A 26,571-nucleotide genomic window follows, 5' to 3' on the forward strand; every position below is an offset into this window, starting at 1 on the left:
AACCCTGTTTTTCAGAAAATTATGGCGGGGTTTCCTTTGATGGGGCCTGGCAGACGCGATAAATAGTAGCTGGCTCTTTGGGCCATGTGAGCAGGAGCTGTGTGGTAGCAGGCAGGGCAGCAGGCCGCATGAGGTGCATTTGGTAAACTAAGTCATGGCCAGAATGTGTTCAGGTGTCCTTGGCATAGATCATCACGGAGGCTCTTCATTTTCAGTTTTATTCTGAAGGGATTGTGCTGAGATTACTTTCCCTCTAGAGTTTCTGTCTGTCAAGAATACTATTAAAGAGTTTCAAATGAAGCATTTAACAGAAATTCCTGATGCTGTGGCTCAAATTCATTTTCTTTCCTCTTGCCCTCCAGGTCTCAGTGGTGGAGGGTTGAGTTGGACAACCCAATCCACTTCTGCCCAGGTCTTCTGGGTACTTGGGCTATTCCTTGGGCTTCTCTATGATGCATCAGAACCCAAGGCTCTGTGTGGGCCCATCCTTCCTTGGTACTCAGATATCAGAGAACCTCTGTCTCTGATAGACAAGTGGACTATCCTTTCCTCCCACTTCTGGAGTATCATGCTTTCCTGTTTTAATTCCTTTGTCTTTTTATCCTTTGAAATTCATTTCCCAGTAGCACCTGCCTTAGCACCTATCATTGTCACCTGGTGGGGCCTGAGCTGTGGATACTGCACTTCCTGAGACCCCAAGGTGACGCCCTCCTCCCGTGGCACACTTCCAACCCACTGAACAGGAAATAAAAAACAGCAAAGCACTTCCTTTTACATTTCTTTGCCCCCACATTTTGAGATGGGAGGTGAAATAAGAAGCAAAGTCAAATCTTACGAAATTGCCGATGTCAATTATTTCTGACCTAAAGGAAGAAAGCAAGCAAAGGAGGAAGGAAGCAAGGAAGCAAAGAAGAGGGGAAGGAATGGGGGGAAAATCTTGAGGAAGCGAGGGCTAGAATTAGGTAACCACACATATATTCTGCTCTTTAATGATAATTACAGTTTATTGAATGCTTCCTCTGCATGAAGCACTGGCTAAACAAAGTTTTACATATATCACCTCGCTTAATCATCACATCAACTGCGTGAAGCTCCTCTCAACCCCTAAATTATTCCCATTTTAAGGATGCAGTAAGTGAGGGTAAGAGTTAAGATACTCATCCATGGTCCTGCAACATTTAACCACAAAAGTCATGGCTTATCTGCTATATGAGAAGAAAGAGATACAAATCATTAGCACGAACAACTTCCACTACCTTTTAATAATGTTATATATATTTTCATGATTATAAAAGTGATCATGTTCAGTATAGGAAATTTGAAAATTACAGAACATTTGATGGAGAAAATGAAAAATCATATGAAATCAAAGATAACTTCTATTATTATTTTAGAATCTCTCTCACTTTGGGTGTTTTCCTGCTTTTTAACAAATTTGGAATTGTTCTCTTTATCTTATTTTATAATCTGCCTTAAAAATAATTAGCATTGCTATGAATGTTGCCCCATTACTTTAAAAATTCACCAAAAAAGTATTTGGTTATATTATATTGATACATAATATAATATAAAATATATATAATGGTATACCATTAGTTAGTCAATTGTTTTTCTCATGTTAAAAAATTAAGCAGTTTCCAAATTCTGCTGTTGTAAATGTGATGAACATCATTGTACAAAATCGCTACTTTTGACACCAATGGCAGGTGTGTTTGTCATTTAAACGTGATTTCTTTTCCACAAGAAGTGTCATCATTTACATTTTCTGGTTGTTCGGTCACAATGACCTCCATGGCGTGACTAGGCCAATGGAACTGATACACTGCATTTGTTGGGAGCTGACCCAGAAGGACCCGCGGTATGAGTGTCCAGACCAAAGGCAACTCCAGCCAGGTGAGAGGACTTGCAGCTATTTCCTCCCCTTGGTGCTGTCCTGGGCTCAGCCTAGTGAGGATTTCCCACAGAAGGCAGGGATGAGCAGAGTAGAGACAGCTGTGTTGTTCTGCGAGCTCACTGCTGGCTGCCACACAGGACAACACTTGCTTTAGCCCCTAAGGTTGTCACCCGGTGGGGCCTGAGCTATGGATACTGCACCTTCCTGAGACCCCAAGGTGTGGCCCTCCTTCTGTGGCACACTTCCAACCCACTGAACAGGAAATAAAAAACAGCAAAACACTTCCTTTTATTTCTTCTTCCCTTCTTTCACTCCCAAACCTTATTCTTACTTGGTTAAACTCATTTTCCTCACTGAGAAAGAAAGGAGGTGGCTCAAGCCTGTAATCCCAGCATTTTGGGAGCCCAAGGCCTGCAGATCACCTGAGGTCAGGAGTTCGAGTCCAGTCTGGCCAACATGGTGAAACCCCATCTCTACTGAAGTAATCCCAGCTACTTGAGAGACTGAGGCAGGATAATCGCTTGAACCTGGGAGGTGGAGGCTGCAGTGAGCCAAGATCGCGCCATTGCACTCCAGCCTGTGCAACAAGAGGGGCATTCCAATCCAAAAAAAAAAAAAAAAGGAGGGGCATACCTTCTCCCCAAGGGGAAGGGGAGAAAGTAGAAACACACAAATTAGACTGCACTGCCAGTTTCACCTCCTGCTTTATGCTTTTGTTTTTCTTAAAGTATGACTTTATTTTTCTCCATATTTTAAAATATTTTACTCAACAAAATTTATTGAATGTGTATTATGTACAAAGCACTGTGTTTAATGCAATAAGGAATGGAAATGACTGAGGCTCTACTTAAAGAAAAATTTTAAATAACTTTGCTTAGATTGGCTGCTTATTCAAAAATGTAGAATATTGAATATATTAATTTTCCTAGCTACTAGAAATGTCAAGCCCTTTACTAATACATTCTAAGTTTTTAAAAGTCTCTAGCCATTTTTATTTTGGTTTTCCCCTCTGTGCCAAAGAGTTTGCTGTTTAACATTGTTAAATTTAGCAAATAAAAACACAGGACACACAATTAATACTGGATTTCAGGTGAACAAATACCTTTAAGTATATATCATGAAATAGCCATAGGTGTGTTCCAAGTATTACTAAAACATTATTTTTGTTCCTTATCTAAAATTCGAATGTAACTGGATGTCCTGTATTTTATCTGGCAATTCTATTTCTATTGAATAAGAAATTGCCATTTATTGAGTCTCTCCCTTGGGCTCTTTTTTGTTTGTTTGTTTGTTTTTGAGACAGTCTTGTTCTCTCACCCAGGCTGGAGTGCAGTAGCGGACTCTCTACTCACTGCAACCTCCGCTTCCCGGTTCAAGTGCTTCTTGTGCCTCAGCCTCCCGAGTAGCTGGGATTACAGGCACCCACCAGCACACCTGGCTAATTTTTGTATTTTTAGTAGAGACGGGGTTTTGCCATGTTGACCAGGCTGGTCTCAAATTCCTTACCTCAGGTGATCCACCTTCCTTGGCCTCCCAAAGTGCTGGAATTACAGGTGTGAGCCACCACTCCTGGCCTGCATTGGGCTCTTAACCTGACACATTTAATGTTTATACATCTCTATAATGTAGGTATTGCTCTCCACATTTTATATGCAAGGGAATGGAGGCCTCTGGAAAACAAGTAACTTGTCTGAAGTCCCAAAGCCAGCAAGTAGTGGAGACAGCATTCAGACTCAGGTTCACCTGACACCTGGGCCCATGTTCTTTCCTCTGGATTATAAGTACTTATAATTGAAGTATGGACTAGTTTTGGAATATTCCATTTTAACTGTATTTTAGTAGAATATTTGATTTCCAATTGAAAGAACAATCTATATAAGAATGACGTGGGTAAGGAGGAAATTTTGCTCTTCTTCCCGTATTATTTAGAAGAAACATTTTACCCCCAAAGCACTTGAACAAATGGCACTCCTCCAACTGTACCTTATGATACTCATTTTCTAAATGTATACTGTTTTCAAAGTGGTTGAGGACTTCACTGGAAGTTTGTAGTAAAATATTGCCCTCTTCTGGACACATGGGTATCATTCATTGAAGATGGATACAAAAGCTTTTTTTTTTTTTTTTTAATTTTTTCCTTCCAACTTTTATTTTAGGCTCACAGGATACATGTGCAGGTTTGTTATATGGGTAAATTGTATGTTGCTGGGGTTTGGTGTACAAATTTTTTGCCACCCAGGTAGTTAACCTGTAACAGTACCTGATAGGTAGTTTTTTGATCCTCATCCTTCTCCCACCCTCCACCCCAAGTAGGTTCTGGTGTCTATTGTTCCCCTCTTTGTGTCCATGTGTACTCAATGTTTAGCTCCCACTTATAAGTTAGAACATGTGGTATTTGCTTTTCTGTTCCCCTGTTAATTCAGTTAGGATAATGGCCACCAGCTGTATCCATGTTGCTAAAAAGGGCATGATTTTGTTGTTTTTATGGCTGCAGAGTATTCCATGGTGTATATGTCCCACATCTTCTTTATCCAGTACACTGTTGATGGACATCTAGATTTATTCCATGTCTTTGCTAATGTGAGTAGCACTGCAATGAACATACACATGCATGTGGTGTGTCTTTATGGTGGAATTGATACAAAGGCTTTTTAAAAGTTAGAACAAAAGTACAATTTGATTATGTATCCAATCACAATAAATAGCTGTTGTTGTCACTAAGTGTACACCTTCTTCTTCACTGTGAATTCTCAGAATGAGAACAGAAAGACACGTTAGAATTGGCTGAGCAACATATTCCACCCATGTTTATGGAGCTGACTGAGTGGTGGGGATGGAAGTGGGCAAAATCTTTACTTCCAGGACAAACCTTAAGTAACCAAACTGCAATGATACCTAAGTCATCAGAATCACATAGCTTCAATGAATCCTGAACAGAAAGAATTTCACATGCATAAGATGAATGGTGAAAGAAGAATAGAAAAATATCCACCAGCATTGGCACTTTGGCATCAAACAATCTATTTTGATTCCCTTTTCTTCCATTGATAAGCTATGTGACCTTAGGCAAGTTATCTAAATTCTTTAGCCCTCAGTTTCCTCATCTGTGAAATGATAAAAATTATTTATCCAAATTTATCCAATTTTAGAACTGTATATTTTTTCAAGAAAGTCAATGGTATCACCATAAAGATGTTCTGAAGCAGGAACCTCAGAAATAGGTGAACCTACGAAATCCAAACCAAATATACTCTACAGTTTGTTTTATGTAATTTCAAAACTGAAAAAAAGTTTAAAAATATGTCAATATACTAAAATATCAAAAAAGATGAAAGCATTTAAATATCCCTGTATCACAAATGATTAAGAATATCCAGCTTTATAAAATATAGTCAAGTATCAGAAAGTCATTATGCATTTGATTTTTTTGGGCATCATTATTTCTGGAAATGACATATAGAAAATGTTGAGGTGTGTGCTGAGTTCCCTTTTGTTTGGCAGGAACCAGTTTCACATTCCCCTCTTTCATACCACAGAACTGAGGGTCCTGTAAGGGTGAAAGGGAAGAAGAACAGGAGCTGTTGATACTTAAACTTCATTTTGCTAGCACTGTGTTATAAACCACAAATTTAAGTCAATGATACGCCTTTAACTGCCTGACAAGTTATTTAATTCAGATACAGCTATTAAACATTTCTATTCATTTGACCTAGGATTGAGTTCTAGTTAAGAAACATAGGATGACAGAGAAAATTATTCAAGTATTCTCTGTGTAGCTTATAAACAACAGAAATTTAATTCTTACGGTTCTGGAGGGTGGGAAGTCCAAGGTACAATTTTCAAACATGCTAAGCACTTTAAAAGCAAGTAACACCAATATAAATACCCCAAAATGTAACTTAATTACAAATGCCTTATTGTTATTACAGAATGTCAGACCCTCATGGTAAATTACCATAGGCCATGCTACGTTTGTCTAAAGGAGATTAAGGTCCATGAGAATGGTATGAGAAGATTCTGCAGGGCAGAAATGAAGATGTGGGGGTAAGTCACAGCTGTTTGCTCTCCTTAAAAGATATAAAAGCTCCTGGCCGGGTGCGGTGGCTCACTCCTGTAATCTCAGCATTTTGGGAGGCCGAGGTGGGTGGATCACAAGGTCAGGAGATCAAGATCATCCTGGCTAATACAGTGAAACCCCGTTTCTACTAAAAAATACAAAAAAAAAAAAATTAGCTGGGCGTGGTGGCGGGCACCTGTAGTCCCACCTACTCGGGAGGCTGAGACAGGATAATGGTGTGAACCCGGGAGGTGGAGCTTGCAGTGAGCCGAGATCGTGCCACTGTACTCCAGTCTGGGCGACAGAGTGAGACTCTGTCTCAAAAAAAAAAAAAAAAAAAAAAGAAAAAGATATAAGTTCCCAAGGGCATGAGTTTCAAACAGGCCATTCTACCCTTGACCTTTTATCCTCAAATGAGTAGAGCTAACTTTCCATCTAGTCACTACCTTGTATTACTTAACCGTCAATCGTGTGCAAAAAGAGAAAATGATTGACTCACTAACTGAAAAGTCCAGGTTTGACTTCAGACATAATTTGGGATCGAGATACCCAAATTCTATCTGTCTTGGTCTCTGGCTTCCACTTTCATCTATGTTGTTTTCATTCTAAGGCAGATTCTCATTTAGTGCCAAGGTTAGCCACCAGTAGGCCCAGTCTTAAACCTGTAAACATAGCAACCCTAATTGAAAAAAAGCATCACTTTTTCTCTAGTCTCAGTAGGACTGAAGTTGATTGGCTTTGATTGACCTGGCCAGTCATATGTCTAACATTTATTAAGACTAGTGAGATGCTACATTCTCAAAGGCCAGGACTTGTGATAAACCCACCCTACAACCACAAAGTAAGGCCAACTGTATCTGAACCACACAGGCTGAGTACAAGGGTGGTTTCTCAAAGGCAAACGGCAGAGTGCTAATTCCAGAAGGGAAAGTGATACTGGGCATGTAAAACACTACCAAACTTTAATTGATGTGGAAACAAAAATAAAAACAAAAACTCAAAGCAGATTCAAGAACTTTCCAAGCAGTGACCAAATGAATTTGATAATATGAACAAGAGAAAGGAGTAAAAAATGACTGACTATATATTTCATTGACTCATCTAAGGCCAGACACAGCAAACCATCTAATAGTTTATAATTTCTTTGATTTTTGGAGCCAGGACCTGAGAAGCAAGTTGAAATAGAAATAAATTAGGTTACTGTATTAGTCAAAGTTTTCCAGAGAAAGGGAACCAACTGGATTGTCTGCCTGCCTGTCAATTGATATATTGATCCATCCATCCATCCATCCATCCATCATCAATCAAGAGGTGTAAGGAGCCTCTCAACATGGGTTGTTGGCATGTCACACTGTGAGGCTTGGTTTGCCAAGAATTTGTAGTTGAGCACTGACCCTAAACTCTATGTGTAGTTCTTTGACATAAAAAGATACAAGGAAGAAAATAAGCATGTTTTTTCAATAATAGCTTTTGGGGATGAGTTGGAAACTTTTACTGAAAAAATTAGAAAATGTTTCCTTTCAATATTTTCTATAGGAAAGTCTATCATCCAATTTAGAGATGTCATGAGCTATTTTGGAATAATTAATTTATTTTCATACACCAAACTGTAGGGCCCGTATTTTATGCAGAAATTTTCTTTGCATAGTCTCATTCACTAAGTCATAAATGGCTACATGTTTGCTGGCATTTTTAAAAAACCTCAATATACCACAATTCACTAAGCAATCCCGAATACCTCTCTTAATGCCAAAATTCAATTTGTATTTCATCCAGAATCTTGTAGTCTCCATTTACATGGTACCAGTACTGCTACTATTGGTTACTTTATGCGACAAAATAACCAATTTAATTTTCAATATAACTATTACACTACCTTCAAGCCCAAATAATAAATTTGGGGTGCCAGAATATAACAAAAAACAATTTGCATTTTTCAAATTCTTCAGTGTAACTGACTGCTTGTTAACAAAGGGAAATTTAGCCAATCTGTTAAGTTTAGCCATGTTTGCAAACATTAGTTTTAATAAGTGTATTATTTCAAAACCACAGGATAGGTAGACTATGGTAACTTTTTTTTTTTAAGATGGAGTCTCGCTCTGTGTCCAGGATGGAGTGTGGTGGCGCGATCTCGGCTCACCACAACCACCGCCTCCCGGGTTCAAGCTATTCTCGTGCCCCAGCCTCCCGAGTAGCTGGGGCTACAGGCGTGCGCCACCATGCCCAGCTAATTTTTGCATCTTTTTAGTAGAGATGGGGTTTCACTATGTTGGCCAGGCTGGTCGACCTCATATCCACCTGCCTCGGTCTCCCAAAGTGCTGGGATTACAGGTGTGAGCCACTGTGCCTGACCAGCAACTCTTTAAAAAATAAAATGTTTGTTTGCTTGTAATGACATGAAATGCAGTTTCTAATCATTGGATGTTTAACCAAGAAATCGTTCCCTTGTAGTTTCAAGGAGGAAAAATCACATTTTAGTTGTGGCATTTCATAGAACTGTAATACTTTCAAATTTAAATACCCTTTGTATTTGAAGGTGTTTTATTGCTATCACAATTAATAATCTGCTTTATCTAATAAATTTCCTGTATTTTTCTAAAAGTTAAATTGTCTTGACCAGATTAGTAAATCCTCACAACTATACCATTAAAAATACACATTGGGACATACACTTTGCTGAAGTCTATTACCTTTTGAACTAAGTGTTCAGTTGTGTTTCGTGATTTTAAAAAAATAGATAAGAGCATTACTTCTCAAGTACCTCTACTTTATAAAAATAAGTGAAGAGAGACTCAGAATTGCCTGTGTGTATTTCTGTATCCTCACTCACGTTCTTGAAAATTAACACCCAATATGGTTGACTGCTGCTGGGCAAGACCTAAGAATGATAGAGAAACCATTTGATTTTGAAAAACATCCACTTAAGCAGGCTATTATGTAATTACATGTTCACAGTTAAATTTATAAGTTAAGAGATTAAGGGAAAGTAGTAATAGCTGAGGGCAGTTTTCTTCATGAAGATACCAGATGTCAGCAAAAACTAAGGCAGTGTCCTGAATTTTGCACAAGAATGTTAAGCTATAAGCAGGGCAAACCATCATGGAGGTAGAAAACCTCTACCAAAATCCAGTCCAGATAAGACATCAGTTTTCTACATTGTGACTCAATGTGTAATCACCTTTTGGAGGTGGAAGGGGTATATGAGGCCCGTGGGATCTGATTTTTCACGGCAGTCATAGCTCTTCTCAAAGACTGAGCTGTTCTGGTTTTTTCTTTAACACAACCACCCACAACACTATTTAACAAACCAACTGACACTTTAGCCATACTCAACTGAAAAAATAAAATGGTTTACATAATATTTCGTACTACCCAGGCACTCCAATACATGTTCAGGAATTCTGAACATGGATATTTGTGAGTACATGAATGCAGATATTTTTCTGGGAAGTTAGTTTACAGCTTTCATCACCTTCTCACAGGGGTCTTTAGCTTCCAAAAAGTTAAGACCATGATAGAACTCACTAAAATTATTTTTTTATTAATAAATCACTATGGATATCTATGGATATTTCAAAATGCATTTCAAAATTCACTTACTAAAATTTACTTGCTTGAAATCACGCCAGGGAGGCAGTTTTAGAAGACTGTCAGGTTGTAGAACTGCCTGTTATATAGAACTAAACATAGTATTTTAGAAAGAGAAGAATCCTATATATGTTACAAGATAAACAGCTATTTCCATATTAAAAAAAAGATCACGAGATGACATTTTATTCAAATATATACATGCATTTCTACCTTAATACTTGTGATCAACATTGTGTGAGACTATTTGTGACCTAACTTCTCTACTGGGATCTACGCACAACAGAAATTGTTTATAAAACTTTGCTGTTTAGATTAATATAATTCTAAAGTAATTTATAGTCACTTGGAATATTTATGCACAATATAAAGAGGTTCTAGATGATTTCATTATATTCTGTATTTCTGTAATTTTATATTACAAAATAGTAAGTGGGCTCATTATTTAATTTTTCCAAAACACAGCTTTATTAAAGCTTACTGTAAATCAGATATACCTTTCTCTGTAAACATTTTGTACGCTCATTAAAAGTTTGCTTCCCTAAATGGGCATGATGAACAAATATTAGCAAAATTGTTCAAGAATATTTTCCTTTAATCTTTGAAAAATTACAGGTCTGTTCTAAAAAATGCTGCAATATGGCAATATTAAAGTCATTCATTCCATCAAAAATATTCCTATTTTAAGTAAAAAACCTAAGATTTTAATTTGTCCCTATGAAAAGCCTAAGCACTGTCATACTTACAAAAACTAAAAGATGGTAGAAACAATTAAGATCTAATGATCCTAATGTTCAGATAAAACTGGAATGTTTATGTCCTCAATAACAAAATATTTCCTTAATTTAGAGAAAAGTAATCTAGCATCTGACTTAAGTGAATAAAGCTGAAATATTCTTTTTGCCAGTGCTCAGGTAAAACATACAGATCAAGGAACTGACAAGTTAACTGTATGTACTTCTGGTAACAGATGAGTGAACAGGTGAGTGAACAATTAAAACATAAAAACATGTAATTCCAAGGATGAATATGCCATTCCCTCAAAACCAGTCATTTTAAAAGCAAAAAAATTAAAAATCAAACAAACCCTTTAATGGTCAAACTGGCTGCATAAACTGAGTTTTAATGGCTACAAAATCTTTCAAATTGCTAAGAGCACTTTTGATTAAACTGAAGGACTGTATTTAGGGTGAAAAAAAAAAAACCCAAAAACCTAGATTAGTGGCAATGTCCCATGTGACAAAAAGCTTTTAGACAAAATGACAGCTGTCTTTAAAAAAGTGCAAAAAGTGCAACAACCGAGGCAGGCAGATCACAAGGTCAGGAGATTGACACCATCCCGGCTAATATAGTGAAACCCCGTCTCTACTAAAAATACAAAAAATTAGCTGGGCATGGTGGCACGTGCCTGTAGTCCCCGCTACTCGGGAGGCTGAAGCAGGAGAATCACTTGAACCCAGGAGGCGGAGGTTGCAGGAAGCCGAGATTGAGCCACTGCACCCTACCCTGGGCAAGAGAGACTCTGTCTCAAAAATAAATAAATAAATAAATAAATAAATAAATAAATAAATGCAAAGAGATACCATTCCCCCATCCTCCAAACAGCATCCAAGCAAATTCCAACATCAAGATGCAATCAATTTCCAAAAAATTTATTTATACTCTGTATTAACCAGTGTTTCTCTTTTCCATCACTCCCTTAAGGAGACTTTTTATAATCCTAATCAACCACCCCCCCAAATTTTAATACCACAAATATAGTATCTGTTTATATATAGTATACTATGTGTATATTCATGCTCTATACATAAAGTTTTTGTCCCCCAGAACAATTTTGACGAGTGCATGGTGCAAACAATGAAAGGTTTACAGTATTAAAACTTTTTTTATTTGAATAAGTGGGGAGAAGAGAAATATATTTCAGCACTTAGATATATAAATTATTTCCAAAACAGTTTAATACTCAACTAGTCGGTTCTATCAAAATCAGTTTTCCCTGAAGCAAGCATTGTTCCCAGCTACAAGCGATCCTCATTTCGCGTGGTACTGTGGGACCATAAAATGGCCATGAAATCTTAATAATCAATGGGGAAAACGATGACTGTTCCATGACCTTTAAGATTCTGCTAAAATATTAAAAATTCTTAAGATCAGTTATAAATGTAGGAAAAAAATGCAAAAATGTTTAAAAATATTTAGTACACTATAATTTAAAACATTAGAAATAGAGCTAAAGTGTTTTATTTCATTGTAAAAACGAAGCAGTTTGAATAGGGCTTGTCTTTTTTTCTGGCAAGTAACTTATGATGCTGAGTAAGCATCTTTTATGTTCAAGGCAAACTCATACTTCTTTTAAGTTTGGGTCCGCTTCCACCCTTTTATTGCTTGTGCTTTCAATGTTGTGAAATATTTCTATATTCACATTAAATATCCTTTAATGTAAAGTTTTTTGTTTTTTTTTTTAACCATCACTTCCTCTGGGACATATTTGTCTTTATTGCAACCACTTTTCTTATTTGTGTTGATAAGTTTGCCTTCATTAAGCTCCTATGAATGCACAGCAGCAAGAACAATATTCCCATGGTCAGTGACTTCTTCTACAAATTCATTTATGTTTGATTAAAATTTCACTTCCAGTGTTATCATTTTTTATTGCTTTGCTGCACTTTCATCTTTGTTGGCCAGCTCTTTTGAGTGTTCACTTCTATAAAATGTCAAGTGGATGACAAAGTGACAGCATAACTACGTGCCCTGCTGTAAGTGAATTGAATAACAGATACACAGGGACAAACCACTGGAAGAATCTGAAAGTAGTCAACATGACTGGTTATTAATCATGAAGTATATCTGTTATTTACATAGTGATTTGTAGACTGAAGAACTAGCAGAGAAGTTTGTACTTCATGTAATTACTCAAGAGTTATACTGCGCTAACTAAAATTTTAACCTAGATTTTAACAACAGTTTCCTTACCAGTTTCTTTTCCTTCCCGGTAAGGAAACTGGTGTTTAAATGAAACCTAGGTCACTGAAACTTGTGCCCACGGGAAACATGCAAATAGAGGACTGTCTACACCCTACTTGTTAACATTGATCCAGACAGGCTTAATAGGCTGAAAAATAGCCTATCTGAATTTATATCAAATAGTGAATCTTAAAGCACCCAAGATGAAAAATCAGGGCACACTGAGGTGGTTTTAAAATCTTTGTCATATGACAATCAAGCTTAAAATGTATCTTAGAGTAACAGAATTTTAGAAATAATGACCTTTAAAGGCCCCACAGTTTGGTACCACAGATTATCCAGCATGTTTATTATGAATTATTTCTCCTCCTTCAATTTCAATTTGCTCATACAGCCACTTGCGGTCACAGCGGCATTCAGCTCCACACTTGGTAGAACCACAGGCAGGACAAGCATAGAAACATCCTAAGCAATCTTCATCAAGGCAGTCACAGAGGTCCATCCCACTAAAAATCAGGAGACCTTGGCTATCATAGACCTTACTCTTTGCTGGTATCACTTGTCTGTAAAATAAAACACAAGGAATTACACCTCATAAATAAGTTACTTTTGATTATTTAATTGAAAATACAGTAAAAAAAAAAAAGGCGATAAAATATTTTGAGATGAGGTCATGCCAAAATGATCTATAATTTATCTGACTCAAGGCTTATTCTATTGTCAGCAGTAAATGAACTCCATGTGAGAAGAGCAGACCTAACTCTAGAGTGTTGAGACAAATCCAAAAAGTCTGAATACGCTTCTTGAAGTCCATTAAAAAGTCACTTCAGCAAAGGAATGAACAGGAGCTTTGTCCAAAAAATAAGTATAATTTTCCCTTTACTTTAAACAAACAAAAAAGAATGACAGGTTAATAGTGGTTCATTTTATTAGTTACCAACCTCTTCACTGTTTTATCAACATAGTCTTATTTTTATTATAGTATACCACCTCTATAGATTTTTATACTACAATTAATGTTTCTGGTTCTTTAATGGACTCTAGTAAATTTGGCCTAAAAATATTCAAATGACTCAATGGTAAACTTTAACAGATGGAATAGATGGCATATATAGAAATGTTGACTGAACTTAAAAATAATTCTGAATGATTATACTAACATTTGTTTTAAAGAGTCATATTCTAAACAATCTAGTCCTCCCATTCATTCTGTTGACTATACAGAACTGCATTTCTATTTCAGACATGTAAAAAATAAAAACCTCGCATTCTCATAAAATGTAATTACCTTTTAGCTGCTACCCATAGAACAGAGACATATGAATTACAGGCACACTTTGGAGGTATTGTGGGTTTGGTTCCAGACCACCGCCAATAAAGTGAGTCACACATACATATATATTTTTTTCTTTTCCAGTGCATATAAAAGTTAAGCTTACACTATAGTCTATTAAGTGTGCAACAGCCTTATCTCTAAGAAAAAAATGTATGTACCTTAATTTAAAAATACTCTATTGCTAAAAAATGCTAACTATCATCTGAGCCTTCAGTGAGTTGTAGTTTTTTTTGCTGATGGAGGATCTTGCCTCAAAGAGGAAAGCTGACTGATCAGGGTGGTGGTTGCTGAAGGCTGGGGTAGCTGTGACCATTTCTTAAAGTAAGACTACAGTGAAGTTTGCTGCATCAGTGGACTCTTCTTTTACAAAAGATTTCTCTGTAGCATGCGATGGTGTTTGATAGCATTTTACCTACAGCAGAATGTTCAAAACTGGAGTCATCTTCTCAAATTCTGCCTCTGCTTTATCTACTAAGTTTATATAATCTAAATCCTTTGTCATTTCAGTAATGTTAACAGCATCCTCACCAGTAGATTCCACCTCAATAAATCACATTCTTTGCTCATCTCTAAGAAGAAACTCCTCATCCATTCAAGTTTTATCACAAGATTGCAATATCTCAGTCATATCTCCAGGCTCTGCTTCTAATTCTAGTCCTCTTGCTATTTCCACCACGTCTGCAATTACTTTCTCCACTGAAGTCTTGAACCCCTCAAAGTCATCCATGAGGATTGGAATCTTCTTCCAAACTCTTGGAATGGTGAATCCTTTCCAGAAGGTGTTCAATTTACTCTGCCCAAATCCATCAGAGGAATCACTCACTGTCTATGGCAGTTCTGGCCTCACAAAACGTATTTCTTAAATAACAAGACTTGAAAGTCAAAGTACCCCTTGATCCACGGGCTGCAGAATGAGTGTTGTGTTAGCAGGCATGAAACATTTATCTCCTGGGACATCTCCATCAGAGCTCTTGAGTGATCAGGTACATTGTCAATGAGTAGCAATATTCTGAAAGGAATCCTTTTACCTAGGCAGGAAGTCTCTCAAGTGGGCTAAAAATATTCAGTGAACAATGCTGTAAACAGATATGCTGCCATCCAGGCTTTGTGCCACTTATACAGGACAGGTAGAGTACATTTAGCATCATTAGGAGCCTAGGATTTCGAAGAGGTAAATAATTGGCTTCCACTTAAAAGTCACCACCTGCATTAGTCCCTACTAAGACAGCCTATCCTTTGAAGATTTGAAGCCAGGTATAGACATCCCCTCTCTAGCTATGAAAGAAGGTATCTTCTTCCATTAGAAGGCTGTTTGTTGGTCGGGCGTGGTGGCTCACATCTGAAATCCCAGCACTTTGGGAGGCTGAGGTGGGCAGATCACAAGATCAGGAGATTGAGACCATCCTGGCTAACACAGTGAAACCCTGTTTCTATTAAAAATACAAAAAATTAGCTGGCCGTGGTGGCACGCGCCTATAGTCCCAGCTACCCGAGAGGCTGAGGCAGGAGAATCGCTTGAACCCGCCAGGTGGAGGTTGCAGTGAGCTGAGATTGCACCACTGCACTCTAGCCTGGGCGACAGAGCAAGACTCCATCTCAAAAAAAAAAAAAAAAAAAAAAAAAAAAAAAAAAAAAAAAAGGCTGCTTGTTTACATTGAAAATCTGTTGGGTAGTGTAGCTACCTTCATCAATAACTTGCTGCTTCACCTTGCACTTTTAAATTATGGAGATTGCTTCTTTCCTTACCCTCATAAACCAACCTCTGTTAGCTTCAAACTTTTCTTCTGAAGCTTCCTCACTTCTCTCAGCCTTTGGAGAATTGAAGAGGGTTAGAACCTTGCTTTGGTATAGGCTTTTGCTTAAGGGAATGTGTTGTAGCTAGTTTGATCTTCTATCCAGACCATTTAAAGTTTCTCTATATTAGCAAAAAGGCTGTTTTTCTTTCTTCTCATTTGTGTTCAATGAATAGTACTTTTAAATGTCCTTCCTGAACTTTTTCTTTGCATTCACAACTTGGCTGTTTAGCACAAGAGGCCCAGGTTTTGGCCTGTCTCAGCTTTTGATGTGCCTTCCTCCCAAGCTTAATCATTTCTAACTTTTTTTGTAAAATGAGAGACTTGACTCTTCATTTCACTTGAACACTTAGAGGCCACTGTAGGGTTATTAGTTGGAAAGATTTCAATATATTTGTTTCTCAGGGAATAGGGACACCTGAGGAGAGGGAGAGAGTCTAGAGAACAGCCAGTAGGTGGAGCAGTAAGAACACCCACAGCATTTATTGACTAAGTTCACCACCTTGCATTGGTGTGGTTCCTAGTGACTCAAAACAATTATAATAGTAACATCAAAGATCATCATAACAGATATAGTAATGAAAAAGGTGTAAATATTGCAATTATTACCAAAATGCCACTGAGATAGGGAGTACATGCTGTTAGAAAAATGACACCAATAGACTTACAGAGTTGCCACAAACTTTCAATTTGTAAAAAAAAAAAAAAATAGCACTTTGTAGAGAATAAAGTGAAGCACCAATAAAAGGAGGTATGCCCGTACATACACACCAATGCTTTTCAAATAAGTGAATTACTTTAATTGTAATTATTTTAACTCTCATGCCAAAATGATTTGCTTCAGTTCACTGCTACCTTCTTAGAAACAAATTTTTGGAGTTGAAAGGGATACCTTAATTTTATATGAGTAAAAACAAAGGCCTTCATAGGTTTTTACCAATTCCATATTATCCAATTTAAAATATGAACCCAGAAAATTCAAAATTTAAGAGAAAAATAGGGGAACAATGCAGATGTGAAGCAGCAAGTTAACATGTCTTCAATAACACTTAGCCTACCTGTCTGAACCAGCGGTTGCATTTTTTGTAAGCCTTCTTTTTTCTCTTTTACCAGTTTCCGGAGCAAATTCAGTTTGCCTTCCTGGATTTGTAAATTGTAGTGACCTCAAAGCTTTAGCAGTTCTTCCCTGAAGAAAGGTAAACAAATTATCAACTGAAATCTAGACATCAGACAATAACATTTCATTTAATGTTAAACCAGATGACTTCCTAACCTGGAAGGCAGTCTGGAACATACAAAAAAGAAAACAAGGTTTTGTTGCACTTAGGTTTTAGAGCCTAAGTGCAAGAAAGTTTACACGGCCCTAGATCATATTCAAAGTGTATTGGTTAATGTATTAGTAACATTTTCATTATTTGATTTTAGTCTCTGGTATATTAGGAGCAGAGGAGGAAGGCATTGTGAAAACCGCTAATGGCTGCTGCCAACACAGGTGAGAAGGCACAAAAACTGCTGTACAATCCAGTGGCACATAACTGATTTCCTAACAATCCTGGGTCCTTAAGGATTTCTTGTTGTTTAAGGGTTTATGTTTGTTATTTGGGGAGGAAAGAGCTGCAGCTGATATATTCTACAAGAACATTGGATAGATAAGGTGAAGACATCCACAGTGACATCATCAGCAAGTATCTAGTATGAACTGCAGATAAATTGGGCCCTCAAGATGTTCCTCTCAGAAGAGAACAACAGGAAAATAGTATAATTTCAAATTTCAACTATCTTTTAACTTGGTTTAATAAAAAGGAGAAAAATATTCCAGAGGTAAGAATTATGAAATAATTACAAGTAAAAATTATGAGAAGTGCTTCCTTGGCATGCTTGTCCTACACAAAAGATAGCTTTACGAAATCTTAAGTTGTTCTGATACGGTTAAATATGCATGTAGGCATGTCAATAAGGAATAGAGGAAAAATATTTAATACTTTACAATGTAAAAATTTATTATTATTATTTTTTTACCACAACGAGTCCTAAAATTAGCCTTGACCATACCAAGTAGGAATTCAGAGCTAGAAGCAAAGAAAACTCACAAGCATTTAAAAAACTCAAGAATGGGATAGTGTCAAAGGAGAAAGAAAGAGTGAAATAAAAAACAATTACTATAAGTCATCTCTCTAATGTTCCTTTTAAAGCGGTGATTTCCAAGTCCTTCATATAAAGGCAAATTCATCCTGCTTCAAAGACACTTGCTGTTTGCTATGTCCCATGTAGTCACTTTGGTATCAGAAAAGAAACAAAATTTTGGCTTGGCCGGAATGTTCTGAAACCCACTCCTAAAGTCTTCGTACTAAAAGTTGTAGCTTAGAGTCTCAGGCATATTTTATTATTCCTTTCCCAAGCCTACTTTCTTTATCCCCCAATCTTGACCTTCAGTGTATGTGAATAATATTTAGACACATCATCCACTTTCACCCCCTCCTTTTAATTCACTGTAGCCTAACAAATATAGTAATACTGTAAATATGATTTTCTTATAGTTAAGCAAAATCCTACATGGTAGAATTCACATAGAAAAAAAATGAATATTATACATACATCTGACTCAGGTTTCCTTTTCTGGCGGTCTTCAGTATCAACATCCACACTTCCATTGATTATCTGTGTGCATTTTGGACAAAGCTTCCAACCAGGTACAAGCTGTCTTCCGAATTTTGCACTCAGAAAAGTGGCATCATCTAAGTCAATTACATGCAAATTTTTTTTGGCTAATTTTTTGTGTATGTTAAATGGGTCACAACACGACTTCTGTAAATCCTCAAATCTGTCAATGTAAATTTTCACATGATGAAAGCAAATTGTATTGTTCCCAGAAAGTGTCATTCCAGTTCTAAGTTGAAGTAAAAGCATATCATTTGATGACAATTCTTGCAAAGTCTTAAAACCTGTGTGACGAGTATAGTAGGTTTTATGGCACTCATTTGTAGTACGAAGCTGGACTCCAACTGAACATGGATCCATCATTCTTGATTCTAGCAAATTTTCCCTGTTTTATTTTGTCTAGAGGTCTAGGTCATGGGCTGATCACCCTAGAGAAAATATTAAAGAGAATCAAATTTGTGCTGCAAGTTTATCTAGGAAACTGAAAATGTATTTGATAAAATTCAACACCTGTCTAAAAGAAAAAAAGGAATAAAAAAGGTATTTACCAAAGTCCTATAATAGACATTTAATAATCAAACAGAAGCATTCCCTGAAAAGTCAGAACTTGACGAGAACACCTGCAATTACAGATTATATTTAAGACTATATAAGAATTAAAAAGGAGGAAATAAGAAATATTATCCAAAGATACATGAGAAATACAAGAGGTTTAACAAACCATTAGAACTAATAAGAGAATTCACCAGGGATGCTAGAAACCGAAAAACACTGTATCTTACAAAATATGTGACTCTTACAAAAAATATATAACAAGTCCTTCACGGAGAAAATTATCAAACTGAAAGACAAAAAAGGTACCCTAAATAAATGCAGCTATATATCATGGAGTGCCTCATTATAAAAAATCTGTCAATTATCCAGGAATACATCTGTAAATTCAGTTTTATTCCAATCAAAGTTCCATCAGATATTCTACTCCCACCCCGTTGGAATTTAGCAAGCTGGTCTATATCAAAGAGTAAAGGTCTAAGAAAGCCAAGGTAATCATGAAGGAAAATACAGTAACATATTGATTTACTATAAACCTATTCTAATTAAAACTATGGTATTGGTATAGTATAAACAAACAGATCCATGAGTAGAAGAGGGCTTGGTATATGACATGTGGTACTATTAATCAATGGGTATCACACACTAATGAAGAAGGGACTTTAACCAGTTAACCATATGGAAAAAGGATTAGATCTCTTCTGCACAAACAAAAATCAATTACAGGTGGATTAAAGAATTAAACATGAAAAGAAAAACTAAACATTTTATGAGAAAATAAAGAAGATTTTCTGACATGGGAGTAGGGAAGAATTATTCAAACAAGCAAGCAGGTACCAAAAAAAATAAAAAGATGGATACATTTGATTATATGTAAAATTTACACATTTCTGTATAACTAAAGGAGAAAAAATGACACTTGAAAGGTGTTGTTAGGATTATTATTGTAAATATTCGAGTAACCCCTCACTTTTAAAAATCAATTAGAAAATGGCAGAGTCCATTGGAAAACTAAACAAATATAGTTAGAAAATGACAGAGTCCATTGGAAAACTAAACAAATATAGTTAGGCAATTCACAGAGAAAGAGAACAGCATACAAACTGTTTCCCTCATAGTTCCTAGGAAAATGCAAATTAAGTATCATTTCTTAAACATTTCCTTGAAATCAATTTAAAAATCGGTATCTGGTTAAGATGTGTCCAACTCTTACATGCTCCTTATAATAACTTTGGTAGGAATGTAAATTGCTGCAACTGCTTTAGAACCTTTTCTGCAATTTCTTGTAAAACTGAGGAAGCATATACCTTGGGACTGACCTCTTTTCAGTTCTGGGCGTCAGCTGGAGAAAAATATCTCCAATACGAGCACAAGTTATATATGAAAACTTTCAGCATTCACTGCCTTTGGTAGTGAAAGATGACAAATAACCTAATTGTAAAGGATGTGAAATTGTTACTCACACAAGGGACTCCCACATAACAGTTAAAATGAATAAACTACATGAATTACATGTATCAACATGAATAAATCTTAAAGACAATCTTAAGTGAAAAACGTTGTAAAGGTTATATAGTACCATCAGTAAGGGTAAAATTTAAAAAAATAAGATAGTATATAAGATTCACAGATGAAACATGAATATATACTAAAATATACATGAGAGTAACATATATCACATTTGTGGATACTTCTGAGGGAAAAAAAACATTTTTTTCCCCAAAAAGATTTACAGAAAATAAGGTTTGGTGACATGTACATAAGTGCTTCACTACTGTCCATACTTTCTATTTGAAATTTTTCATAAATATTTTCAAAGCAAATTAACAAAACTAAGTTGAATTCTCAAGAAAAGATGCAACTCATTAGGAAAAAAACTGCTGTTGAGAAAAGATGTGAACCACTGAAATCTGAGTGGTAGTGAGGTCCCGTGAAATCTAGGATTCGGCAATTTTACAAGTGTTTTTAAGCTTTGCCAAATTAAAAAAAAAAAAAAAAAAGGTCCCGTGAAATCTAGGATTCGGCAATTTTACAAGTGTTTTTAAGCTTTGCCAAATTAAAAAAAAAAAAAAAAAACCGGAGAGAAATCTTAAACACTTTTTGATGTGGTTTCTGCAGAGAAAATAATCAGCAAAATCATATAACAATAAAAGACCCTGGCCTCAGGTAACAAAAAATGGTGAATAAATGTCTGTGCTTTAGGTCAAAATACTATATTTAGAAAGTTAAAAAATAAAATACACTTTAAAGTGTTAAAAAATGTTACTGAACATTTTAACTGAAAAAAAGTTTTAAAGCTGGTAAAAACAGAGTATATTTATATTCATTTATTCTGTTTTAGTTAGCTTTTAAAATGAACTAATATAAGTCCTAATCAAATCAGATAAAATGGCTTCTATCACAGTAATAATTAGAACATTTTTTTCTAGCCAGGCATTGTGGCTCATGCTTGTAATCCCAACACTTTGGGAGGCTGACGTGGGTGGATCACTTGAGGCCAGGAGTTCTCGACTAGACTGGCTAACACAGTGAAACCCCGCCTCTACTAAAAATACAAAAATATTAGGTGTGGTAGTGCAGCTACACGGGAGGCTGAGGCATGAGCATTGCTTGAACCCAGGAGGTGGAGGTTGCGGTGAGCCAAGATCGTGTCACTGGACTCCAGCCTGGGCGACAAAGCGAGACTCTTGTCTCAAAAAAAAAAAAATAATAATAATTTTTTTTCTTCAAACAGATAATTGGGTTAAGATAAGTTGAGGAGAAAATGGAAACCAGAGGTAAAGTTACAAAACAACGAACTATGTGGCAATGTATCTTAGCAAATAAGGGACACAATCTGGCTCTGACGTTTATTAATACAAGGGAAACTAGAACAATTATCCCTCAGCACTGTATAGAAAATAATGCTTAATATTTTGTTAATGCCACAGGTTTTTATTTGTAGGTAACCATTACCAGTTTTTAGCCACAGACCTATAATGGAATTTTTTGCCATAAGGCTATTTCCTAGTATTCAAAACTTGGGCTACCCTGGCCATATTTGATAGGAAAAGCATCTTGGATTTAGGAAACTAAAACTTATCTGTCCATAGTAATAATACATTTTTACCCTTTAGGTTAATTTCATTTACTCTATTTATTAATTTAAATTTTAGGTAAAAAAATTCTTTTCCTTACTTATTGGGGAGTCTGTTTCATTAGTTTCCTTTATTCGTGGCTAAATTACTACAAAATTCACCAGAGTTCATCATGATTAAAGGAAACTAATGGAACAGACTGTAACTTGTGCCAGTGAAGTTGAATACCTATTTCTGAAATTCCTGGCCTCAAGTGATTCTCTCACCTATCAGCCTTCTGAGTAGGTGGTCCTGTAATTTGTCTATAGGAAGTTAAGTTTTTTCTTAGTAACAGGCACGACATTGAGCTGGCACCAAAGAAAGATCTCTACTTACTGGATGCAGAAAATGGGGTCACCAGATTTGGCAAATAAAAAACGCAGGATGCCCTGTTAGATTTGAATTTCAGACAATGAATTACTTCTTTACAGGAACAGCTCATTTCAAAATTAAAATATCCTATCTGATAAAAGACATTGTCAACTGTGATAAAAACTAAATTTTACACAGATTAAAACTCAGCAGCAAACTAATCCCACTCACTTGAGTACACACACCTGGTCACGGCAGTTTTAAAGTCTTCCATAGGTTAGCTTTCTGATCTACAATTAGGCAGTCTGTTCACATACTGTCAAAGAGTCCAAGTCCAGCTAGCTCAAGGAACACTAAATTTCAGACACTGATCATAAGTGGTCACTGTCTGCATTCTAAAAATTACAACCTCTGGTTGTTCCTCCTCTGTTATATTCCTCAGTGTTCCCATTTCCAGCTCTTTCTGTCTTCCTCCTATAAGCTAAAGTTCTGCATTCGAGTCTGTTTCCTAGCAACTGTTTTTGCTCATTTTGGTCTGTGTTGTGGCAATGTGGCCTACAATTTATATTTTATTTTCTTCAGATGACAGTCCAGCAACTTCATATTGTTCCTTTCACCTACAGTACACTGCTACGTTCTTCCATAACAATGATTTATCTGGCCCCTTCCTTAATATAGTTGGAAATGCTTTACTATTTACTGCCCCTGAATCAGCACTGGCATCAACTGAGACCTCGGTAGAAATACAGAATCTCAGTATCAGCTCCAGACCCAATGAATCAGGATCTGCATTTCAAAAAGATGCCCAGGTGATGTGTAAGCACATTACAGTTTGCTATGTACTGCTCTAGATAATTCAATTAAAAAAACTTAAAATGTTTTGCTATCTTCTATATTTTATATTTTATAGAAGATAGCAAATATATAGAAGAAGATATATTTTATAGAAGATAGCAAAAAAGAATAAGAAAACACAGATATGTATTTGCCTTACAGGAAGTCTAACTCTAGGGAAGATTATTGGGAGAGAGGAGATTTAAACTTGATAAACTAAGGACAGAGAAAAACATCTGCTTCAATAGAAAACTGCACTGTTGAGAGCACAGCCTTTCAGGTTTTCAGATTCTGATTATATGGGAAGTCTGATTCTTTCAGCATCTTGGAGTTATTTTACAACTGTCAACTGTAGATAACCAACAGCAAGGCAAAATAATTGTATTCTTGTAAATTCTATCTGGTGAAGGTTCAGTGATAGAATTTGTCTCACTGTGGAAGCAGCCAATTTTGCCTTCACTTGTGTATTTATTTCAATATTTCTGCTCTATAAACATGTCTACTTTTAACTGTCACTTAAACTGGTTGTAGCATCTTACCAGTTCCTATTTTAATAATCTTTTAATGCAAGAAAATATTAATTTGCTCCATTCAATCACTCTGGTCAGTATAAAACCTAGTACTCCTCATGGAAGAAGAAAAAAATCCAACTTCTTATAGGATAACAAGCAAACCAGTAACAAAAACCCCAGTCTTAGAAAGATTCACCACGGTATAAATAAAATTCAGGTTTTCAATACTTTTCAATGTCAAATAATAAAACCACTTTTTGACAAGGTGAATTTTGCTTGAGCCCTGCGCTGGTTCTTTATTAGCTATAATTTAAAAAATCCACCCTTGAGTTAGGTAAGACTCAAGGATCCCCCCTTGTTTACCTATGACCAGGCCAGAGAAAGACCCTCCAAATTCCCATTTTTTGCTTCAATTATGAATTTATGAATAATTTGCTGAGCTGCATGGCCCTACAGATCAAGTGGAACAAAATACTTGTTAAACTTTAGTTTCTCTCCTTCCCCCAGGTTGCTGAACTTTAGCCAGCTCTCAGCCAGAGCCAGGGAATAACATTCTCAGATCTACTATTAGATCAAGCCACCCTTATATCCTACTTCCTCACACCAAAACTTTCCAGCACGGTTCACTCCTTGGAGACTCTTGCAGATCTTTTGGTTCCACCCATTGCAAAAGTCCCTTTTCTCCTCCTGCAATAACCCTTTTGAATAAAGTCTCTCCTAAGTCCAGATTTCTTATTTGACATTGTCTTAAAAATTCTGCATAGCAGAAAATTAAGACTTTCTCCTGCCTTAGGATTGGTATCATTTTACTTTAGTGCCTAAATACAGCATGTTTTGTGATTCTAAGATTAACATTTAATATTTTTGTAGCACTACCTAAGAATCAAAAGAGAATGAAATAAATGTAGAATACATTGATTAGACCTCTCCTACTACCTTAGGTAGTAAACAAAAGTATTTGTTCTTCATACAATTTGAACGCTGCCGGCTCAGGGAATTAACCAGCTTTACTTTAAAACATCAGTAGTTTTAAAGAGTTCTTAAGCATTATCTCTTGCTACCCATTGAAAAACGGTAAGGAAGGTAGACTAGGTTGAGGAAGCTGAGAAAAATCATACGTGGCCATGATGCTTGCAAGACTTCCTAATAAAGCAAGGTCTAGGACATTATCACAGGGGTTTCGAGGTGTTAATGCAGAACACCCCACCACCACTACCAAAACAGCAGAACAGACACTAACAAAACAACAGCAGAGGGAACTGAGGATTAATCACGGAACTCACTTTTTCTTCCTAAATTTGTGGAGGAGATGCAGAAATACCCGTTCCAATATGTTAATTCACGTTAACATAGTTTTTTAGTTTGTTACCAGTCTCCTTATTAGTGGGAAAGTAAGATTTAGAGGAAATTCAACAAAACAAAAAATGTACTTCGTTTTGTAACTGATGTCTCTTTTACGAAAAATAGAAAACAAACTTTCATGAAATGTTTTATGAAAAAAATTAAAGGGTTTTTTTTTGGCATAGGGTCTTGCAACTTATAAAGCATCTTCCCAGATTATCTCTTATATAACAAAAATACAGTTTAATCTACCCCTACGCCCCACATCAGTAGCTTTAGTTAAGGGCACATACACCTACAAAAGTTACGCATCTTGCAACTGTGAACTTTTTGTGCCTGTCATCTTCAAATACTGATTACCTATAACATGACAATTGGCATTAATCAAAGGGCCCAAAGGCCAAGAGGAGAGTCTCAATCCTCAAGAAGATCTAGGCACAGTAAGAAAGGTAAAGTTAATTTAAAACAAAAATATAGTCTATAACATCATTGAAAAGATTTGGTTCAAGTGTGGTAGTCAGGACATGCCAGGTACAGTGCTTAGGGCAAATATCATCTCAGGAACCTTCATAGCCACCCTGAGGAAAGTACTATCATTCTCATTTACAGATGAAGAAACTCAAGCCTACAGCTTTTGTCATCATGCCTAACAGAGTGCCCTCAAACCCTGCAATGATTCGCACCCCAACCCTGTAAGAGGCCACATACATTTCGTCCTTAGTTCACGGCTATTTACAAATGACTAAAACCACCAGATCCGTCCAATGGGCACCTACTAAGTTCATGGTACCGGGATGGAAAAATAAACATTAGCCTTTGACTTCAAAGGGCCAGGGTTGAGAAGATTCTGATTTGAAAAATTAAAAACAAAAATAGCAGAGATACAGGCTGTCTACGGGGTTCAAGGCCACAATATAATTCTAAGTAGTTCAAGTCAAAATCGTAGCTTTGAAGGCCCTGGGCCTACTGGACACGCGACGACCCTCGGAGAGGTCAGAGGCGGCAGAACCTGTTCTGGGCTTTGGCCCAAGGCGTTGCGTCGCAGATGAACTATGGGGTAGGGGTTGAGCTGGGGGTGAGAGGCCCCGGCCAGCTGCTGGAAATCCCCCTCACGTGTGCGGGCCTCCTCTTCCCCCCCTCCCCGGGTTCCCCCGTGACGCTGCCGGGCTCCTTCGCCACTCAGGGGCCCGTCTCCACTCTCCCGCTCCTCCCCAGGGCCTCCCCCGCTTCCCTTCCACCTTAGCTTCAGCTCTCCTCCGCCCGGCTTCGGGCAGGATCCGCGTCCACGCAGGACACACTCGACTGCCCGCTTCCCAGCCAGTCCCCGCGCTACCACTGAGAGGACGGCAAGCGCGGGCTAGAGGAGCTCAACGCCACCACAAAGAGACGTCCGGGAGAAGCCTAGAGCGGACACGAATCTGGCGGCCTCCGGGGACGGAAGGGGCGGGGCGGAGTGAAGTGGCAAATGATTCAAGGCGAGGCAAGAGTTGCTTCAGGTGCTGTGTTTTGCAGTCCTCCGAGAGGTTAGGGATATGGGAGGTCCCTGGGGGCCATCTCTTACAAGACACAGTTCCCACTAAATTGGATTGTATTTGTAAATCTCCACACCTGTGC

The 26,571-nt window shown here is 37.0% G+C and overlaps 1 protein-coding gene across 1 annotated transcript; it reads right to left on the reverse strand.

The window, feature by feature from the left end:
• Window positions 1-11,175: 11,175 nt before the first annotated feature.
• Window positions 11,176-26,347, reverse strand: ARL14EP (ADP-ribosylation factor-like 14 effector protein). The gene is made up of 4 exons (XM_011965604.1): window positions 26,196-26,347; window positions 18,228-18,718; window positions 16,691-16,818; window positions 11,176-13,066 (listed from the first exon to the last, which is right to left on the reverse strand). Exons 2-4 carry the CDS (start codon window positions 18,651-18,653, stop codon window positions 12,838-12,840), a joined length of 783 nt encoding a protein of 260 aa, XP_011820994.1. The 5' UTR covers window positions 18,654-18,718; window positions 26,196-26,347; the 3' UTR covers window positions 11,176-12,837.
• Window positions 26,348-26,571: the final 224 nt, after the last annotated feature.

Source organism: Mandrillus leucophaeus, unplaced genomic scaffold (genome assembly GCF_000951045.1).
Source record: "Mandrillus leucophaeus isolate KB7577 unplaced genomic scaffold, Mleu.le_1.0 Scaffold73, whole genome shotgun sequence".
Classification (NCBI taxonomy): Eukaryota; Metazoa; Chordata; class Mammalia; order Primates; family Cercopithecidae; genus Mandrillus; species Mandrillus leucophaeus.

Bases quoted from the DNA above. Each gene is read 5' to 3' on its own strand.
- ARL14EP (XM_011965604.1), bottom strand. From the start codon at position 18,653: ATGATGGATCCATGTTCAGTTGGAGTCCAGCTTCGTACTACAAATGAG. The intron at 16,819-18,227 runs GTATGTATAATA...ACCTTTCTTCAG, and splicing joins AAAGGAAACCTGAGTCAGAT to GGAAGAACTGCTAAAGCTTT. The intron at 13,067-16,690 runs GTAGGCTAAGTG...TTTATTTTACAG, and splicing joins GCAACCGCTGGTTCAGACAG to ACAAGTGATACCAGCAAAGA.